A 7706-nucleotide genomic window follows, 5' to 3' on the forward strand; every position below is an offset into this window, starting at 1 on the left:
ATATATATATATATATATATATATATATATATACACATGTATATGTTTGTCCCCCCAATATCACTTGACAACTGATGCTGGTGTGTTTACATCCCTGTAACTTAGCGGTTCAGCAAAACAGACCAATAGAATAAGTACTAGGCTTACAAGAATCGGTCCTGGGGTCGATTTGCTCAACACAGCCACTCATATATTACCGTGGGTGTGGGTGTGTGTGTGTTGGTGTGTGTGTGTGTTGGTGTGTGTGTGTGTTGGTGTGTGTGTGCATAAGATTGTGACTATCTATGGATGAGATGATATCTTTGTGTGACTATAAGCCTATATGACTGTACAATTGTGTGACCATATGACCCTTGCTCCTCACAGCTAGCTGCTTTTGCATCCCCACAACCCATTCATTTTTTTTCCACCTCTTATCACTCTACCTCCAACCCCCTCCAGCCTCCACACTAACCAATCCTTACTCCCCATATCATGATTTCCCCTGGAATCTCCTCTCTGCTCATGTCTTTCCTGAAGATGTTGACCTGTTATGGCTTAAACAGAACATTAACAACATCAACTGCACTGGTTTCAAAGGACCTTTATACGATGATGGGCACTGCCCCTTCTTTCAGATTCAGAAAATATGACTATGTCACTCCGTGATTATGTTTGTGTTTTTATGTGATTATGTGGCTCCATACTTATATGACTATATGTCTGTGTGTCTATGTACCCATGTGACTATGTGACAATATGATGATGTGCCCATGTGACTAAACATCTATGTGCTCTTGTGGTTAAGTGACTATATGACTATGTGTCCATGTATCAATGTCACTATGTGTCTATGAGACCATGTGTCTATGTGACTATATCTGTGAGTCTATGGGACTATGTTACTGAGTCTATGACATATAACCATATGACAAATTGTGTGAATGTGCCTACATGTATATGTTATGATGTGTCAATGTATCCATGTGACAAGGACTATGCAATTACATGTCTATGTGACTATATGACTATGCGACTATATACATATATAACAATATGTGTATGTATACAACTATATATATATATGTGCATATGCATGAGTGGCTGTATGTATGTGACTATTTGTCTCTGTCGGTGTTCCTCAAAGTGGCAGTCCACGAGCCATCAGCTGCCGCTACGCAGCGAGTTTCCAGAAAAGACAGAAACATTATAAAATGCTTACGTAATATTGTATAATTTGTTTACAAAATAAATATAAGATTAAAAAAATTGTCAGCTTTTATTATATTCATTATATATATTGTTTCTGGTATAAATTAATATTACTAAGAAATAATATTACCGGTCCCTGGCACATTCGGAAAAAAAAACTGCCAGTACACCACATCTGATAGTTTGAGAAGCACTGGTCTTTGTGACAATGTGTATGTGATTGTGTAGGTGATTATATGTGCATGCAACTAGACGTGTGTGTGTGTGTGTGTGTGTGTGTGTGTGATTATAGGCCTACATGTCTATGTGGCTATATGATAATGTGACTGTGATATGTGTCTGTATGTCTGGGTGTCCATGTGACTACTACGTTAGAACAGAGTGTTTGAACTCACCAGGAGAATTCAGATATTCTTCACAAGAGCCAAGAATGACATTTCGGTCTCTGTCGGTGCAGAGGAAGATACCTGCAACACAGGAGAGAGAGCATTGATTATGGGAGTACATGGAGGAAAGGATAACATGGAGTACTGAAGTACATGGGGAATATGAGAACATGGGTTAGAGTACATATAGAATAGGGCAACATGGAGTATTGGAGTACATGGGGGAATAACATGAAGTCATGAGTGTTGGAGTACACAAAGAATATGAGAGTATGGGTTAGAGTACACAGAGAATAGAACAACATGGAGGATAGGACAACATGAAATATTAAAGAAAACATGGAGAATAGGGCACTGAAGACAGTCAGGTGTGGCAACATGTGTGTGCATGAATATATGTCAATGTAGCTGTGTGTGTGTATGTATGTGTGTGCATATGTGAGTGAAGGTACATGGCTTAGTGGTTAGGGCATTCGGCTCACAATCATAAGGTTGTGAGTTCAACTCCTGGTAGCACACTGTGTCCTTGAGCAAGATACTTTATTTCACATTGCTCCAGTTTACCCAACTGGCAAAAATGAGTAGTACCTGTAATTCAAAAGGGCCAGCCTTGTCACATTTTGTGTCATGCAGAATCTCCCTGAGAACTATTTTAAGGGTACACGTGTCCGTGGAGTGCTCAGCCATCTTCCACCTTAGTCTTACAAGTAGGCCATTCCATTGATCAGATGGACTGGAACCCTTGTTGCCATAACTGCCCGAGTGCCAATGTGTGTAAGACTATGTCTATGGGGCTATGTAGCAATGTGACTATATGACTACGGGACTAATTAGGAAGATAATTAATTAACTTAGGTAATGAGTTTATGCTAGGACAGGGTACTTCTGGTACTCTCTTCTTAGGTGAGACAGCTAGAGAAGTTCTTAGCTGAGAGTAAACTCCTGTCATCATCATCATTTAACGTCTGTTGTCCATGCTGGCATGGGTTGGACGGTTTGACTGGACTGGCACGTTGGAAGGCTGCACCAGGATCCAGTCTGGTTTGGCATGGTTTTCTACAGCCCTTCCTAACGCCAACCACTCTGAGAGTGTAATGAGTGCTTTATATGTGCCACCGGCACAGGTGCCATTTGTGTGACACTGGTATCTGCCACAACTACGATTTTGCTCGGGCTTGATGGATCTTCTTCTGAAGCACAACATAATGCCAAAGGTCTGTCATTGCCTCCGTGAGGCCCAACACCCGAAAGGGGCTCAGCCACTTTGCCTCCAGTATTAACTGAGCTGGAGAAGACCCTTGACAGGTTACCATGGTCTGTAGTATGTTGAACCAGGAATGGTCTCAGGCAGGTTGGTGTCAAAATGGTTGAGTGGCAACATAAGCAGGTTGAGAAAGAAGGAACAGATGTACAGGAGTAATAATGAAAAGTAAAATTACCCGTGAAATCAATTCTTTGAAATACTCAGAACACTTCCTACAAATAGTTGATAGGTTCTGTTCCCTTTTGAAATACAGGTACTACTCATTTGTACCAGCTGAGTAGGCTGGAGCAACGTGAAATAAAGTGTCTTGCTCAAGGACACAATGCACTATCAGGAGTTGAACTCACAACTTTACGATTGTGAGCTGAATACCCTGTAACCACCAAAGCTGAGATGGAGTTTCAAAAGCAGAGGAGACCAAATAAGAGCTGGGTTGAAAATGATTGGCAAACCATCGCCTCAGTTGCTAAGGCAACCAGGTTTAGATAAATAGCTTATGATGCATTAGTATAAGCAGTTAGCAAGATGACTCAGCAATCAGTTCGGTAAGGAATTTAGTACACAGGTAGGTATCCATCATGGAGAGGTGGTGGGGTGTCAATTCTCAGCCCCTGTACCCTACACACACACTCTCTACTTCCTGGTTTTTATAGTTTTCCATGCCATAAGAGAAGAGTTCATTCATGGCTGGTCGTCTACAGGAAAATTTACATAATGATGAATTTGTCAAAGAATTAGAGAAGGAATTCCAGATGTTGAAGCAAAGCCTAGACTCCTGGGGTCATAACATAAACCTAACAAAGGCAGAAGTTTTAGTTTCGTAACAAAGAAGACAGAACTCTGCTGTCCTTACTCCCACTACCACCACGGTATGCTACCCCTCCACACACACACAAACACCACCACCACAGCCACAGTTCACTAATATCCAGCCACCACCACCACCACCACCACCATCACCAAAGTATCTTGCTGCAACTACCATAAAAAAGCCTCTCACCTATCAGTGTTCGTCCATCGCTCATTTTAATCTTCATGTTTTTATTCAGCCATCTCTGTAACTTCCTTCGTCCATCTATCACAGAAATTTCGTCACATGATTCTCCACATTCACCATCCTGAAAAACATCATCATCATCATTATAATCATAATTACTATTATTAAGGCGGTGTGCTAGAAAAATTGTTAGCACTCTGGGAAAAGGACTTAATGGCATTTCATCCATCTTTGTTCTGAGTTCAAATTTCCTCTGAGGTCGACTTGCCTTTCATCCTTTCAGGGTCAATAAAATAAGTACCAGTTATGCCCTGGAGCTGATATAATCAACTAGCCCTCTCCCCAACAATTTCAAGCCTTGTGTCTACAGTAGAAAGGGTTAGGGCAGCGAGCTGGCAGAATCGTTAGCACACCGGGCAAAATGCTTAGTGGTATTTTGTCTGACTTTACGTTCTGAGTTCAAATTCTGCCAAGGTCGACTTTGCCTTTCATCCTTTTGGGGTCGATTAAATAAGTACCAGTTACACACTGGGGTCAATGTAATCAACTCAATCCCTTTGTCTGTCATTGTTTGTCCCCTCTATGTTTAGCCCCTTGTGGGCAATAAAGAAATAAATTATTATTATTATTATTATCATTATTATTATTATAGCAGCAAGCTGACAGAATTGTTAGCACATTAGGAAAAATGCTTAATAGCTTTTTGTCTTTGTTAAGGTTCTGAGTTCAAATTCCATCAAGGTTGGCTTGTGTCTTTCATCTTTTTGGGGGTCAATAAAATAAGTACCAGTTGAGGACCAGGACCAATATAATGAGCTGGCCTTGTGCCAAAATTTGAAACCATTACGTCATCATAGAAATGTATTGTAGAACAAGTAAAAAGATATATTTTTCATCGCATAAATATTGAACAGTATATATAAAGGACAGAAATCCTTTTAAGAGCAGAAAAATCTGCCAGCATCAGGTGGCAAAATGCTCAGTGACATTTTGTCCATCTTTCTGATCTGAGTTCGAATTCCATCAGGGTCAACTTTGCCGTTTATCCTTTTGGGGTCGATAAAATAGGTACCAGTTGAGCACTGGGGTTGATGTAATCAATCTGCCCCCTCCGCTAAATTCTAGACTTTGTGCCTATAGCAGAAAGGATCATCATTATCATCATTGTCATCATTGTCATCATCATCTTCACATACTTAAAGGTATAATAATGACTTTCCAGACACTGATAATCTGGAACATCTTATAATCCACACTAATCTACAGGTACCTGTATATTAATTAAATTATTTAAGAAAATTTAGTTGCCCAAGGTTACCCTACCTGGGTCAGAAGAATCAGTCATCAAAAGAGGCTAGGGAAAGGTTCCAGAAAATCAATGTTATACCTGTATCACCATCATAATTATCAGTATTATTAATATCATCATCATCATTATTATTATTATTATTATTATTGAAGGTGGTGAGCTGGCAGAATCGTTATCACACCAGGTGAAATGCTTAGTAGTATTTTGTCAGTCACTACATTCTCAGTTCAAATTCCGCCGAGGTCGACTTTGCCTTTCATCCTTTTTGGGGGTCGATGAAATAAGTACCAGTTACATGCTGGAGCTGATATAATCAACTAGCCCCCTTCCCAAAATAGTTTCAAGCCCTTGTGCCTAGAGTAGAAATGATTATTATTACTATCGTTATTAGTATTATTACTATTATTATTATTATTATTATTATTATTATTATTATTATTATTATTATTATTATTACTACTACTACTACTAAGGTGGTGAGCTGGCAGAATCGTTAGCACACCAGGCAAAATGCCTAGTGGTATTTTGTCCATCCTTACACTCCAAGTTCAAATTTCACCGAGGTCAACTTTGCCTTTCATCCTTTCAGGGTCAATGAAATAAGTACCAGTTAAGTACTGGGGTTAATGTAATCAACTAGCCACCCCCCTCTCCTCAAATTTCTGCTCCTGTGCCTAAAGTAGAAAGGATTATTATTATTATTATTATTATTATTATTATTATTATTGTTGTTATTATTAGGGCAATGAGCTGGCAAATTTGTTAGCATGCCAGGCAAAACATTTAGCAGCATTTAATCCATCGTCACATTCCCAGTTCAAGTTCCACTACTTGTTGCTCATACAAAAGAATTTTTGGAATACGGTCATCTTTCATTTGAAAAACGTCCTGCCCATCTGCACTGAATCCTCATCAGCATGCTTTTTGATGCTGGAGATATGGTTTTCTAAGATTTTGACATTTGATATCTTATCTTGCCATTTTGCGCTGCAGAACCAGCGCAGACAGCACATGTGCAAGGTTTCAAGTTTCTGTAGAAGAGAGTCCATGCTTCTGCCCAATACAAAAGTGTGCTCAGAGCACAAGATTTGTATACAGTTATTGACCCTGAGTGAGTGAGCAAATGAAAGAAAAAGGGCACTTAACACATTTAGTAAGAGTTGTATTTCTCCATTCAGTAATCTAAAACCTGAAAGAGACGAATTTCTGTTAGGAGCCGACAAAACTTTAAGTGGCATGGAGCCGAATCAAACTGTTTTCAATAATATAAATGTGTGTGTGTGTGTGTGTGTGTGTTACATTTTATATATTTCTCTTATTTTAAGTATATTTTCTGTCTATATTTGTAGCATGTTCAGGACAGACCATTTTAAATGTATTAATGCACTGTTCAAATAGTTTGATGCGTATTTATATATGAAAGAAGCATGAATTTGGTATTTTTGAAAGTTGGGAAAATGTCTCTTCATAATAAAGTTTTGTCAGCTCCTAACAGAAATTCGTCTCTTTCAGGTTTTAGATTACTGAATGGAGAAATACAACTCTTACTAAATGTGTTAAGCACCTTTTTCTTTCATTTGCCCAAGCTATGTGGTACATACCTTATTCAGCTCACAATCGTAAGGTCATGAGTTCAATTCCTGGCAGCGCGTTGTGTCCTTGAGCAAGACACTTTATTTCACATTGCTCCAGTTCACTCAGCTGGTAAAAATGAGTTGTACCTGTAATTAACGAGCCAGCCTTGTCACACTCTGTGTCACGCTGAATCTTCCTGAGAACAACATTAAAGGTACACATGTCTATGGAGTGTTCAGCCACTTGCACATTAATTTCACGAGCAGGCTGTTCCATTGATCAGATCAACTGGAATCCCCGTTGGTTCCAATGGAGTGCTAGTATATATATATATATATATGGAGGTGCAATGGCCCAGTGGTTAGGGCAGCGGACTCGCGGTTGGAGGATCGTGGTTTCGATTCCAAGACTGGGCGTTGTGTGTGTTTATTGAGTGAAAACACCTAAAGCTCCACGAGGCTCTGGCAGTGGGGGGTGACCCCTGTTGTACTCTTTCACCCCAACTTTCTTCCTGTTTCTTGAGTAACGCTGCGATGGACTAGCGTCCCATCCAGCTGGGAGGAACACATACGCCATAGAAACCGGGAAACCAGGCCTATGAGCCTGGCTAGGCTTTAAAAGGGCGCATAAAATAAAAATAAATATATATATATGTATGTATGTATATATAATACACACACACACTTAGAAGAGACATTTAATATATGGAATCAATGTAATTATTCCTTTAGAACATTTACTCCAAGTTTGAAGTAAAATAATTAATAACCAACATGAATCTCAGAGTAACGATTTAAGAAACTTCATTTTTGACTGTGTGGTAAGAAGCTTACTTCCCAACCACATGGTTCGAGGTTCAGTCCCACTGTGTGGCATCTTGAGTGTCTTCTACAATAGCATTGGGCTGACCAGAGCTTTGTGAGTGGATTTGGTAGACCCAGACTGAAACCAGCCTGTCGTGTGTATATATATATATATATATAT

General features: G+C 39.5%; 1 protein-coding gene across 1 annotated transcript in view; it reads right to left on the reverse strand.

Moving 5' to 3' along the window:
• Positions 1-7706, reverse strand: part of LOC106874850 (N-alpha-acetyltransferase 38, NatC auxiliary subunit) — an 11373-nt gene that overhangs the window by 1981 nt on the left and 1686 nt on the right. Inside the window, exons 2-3 of the mRNA XM_014922739.2 lie at positions 3842-3959; positions 1587-1658 (exon numbers count right to left, since the gene is read on the reverse strand). Of these exons, the coding sequence (XP_014778225.1) occupies positions 1587-1658; positions 3842-3959 (190 nt within the window). The remainder of the gene's footprint in view (positions 1-1586; positions 1659-3841; positions 3960-7706) is intronic.

The sequence above is a fragment of the Octopus bimaculoides genome, chromosome 26 (assembly GCF_001194135.2).
Source record: "Octopus bimaculoides isolate UCB-OBI-ISO-001 chromosome 26, ASM119413v2, whole genome shotgun sequence".
Classification (NCBI taxonomy): domain Eukaryota; kingdom Metazoa; phylum Mollusca; class Cephalopoda; order Octopoda; family Octopodidae; genus Octopus; species Octopus bimaculoides.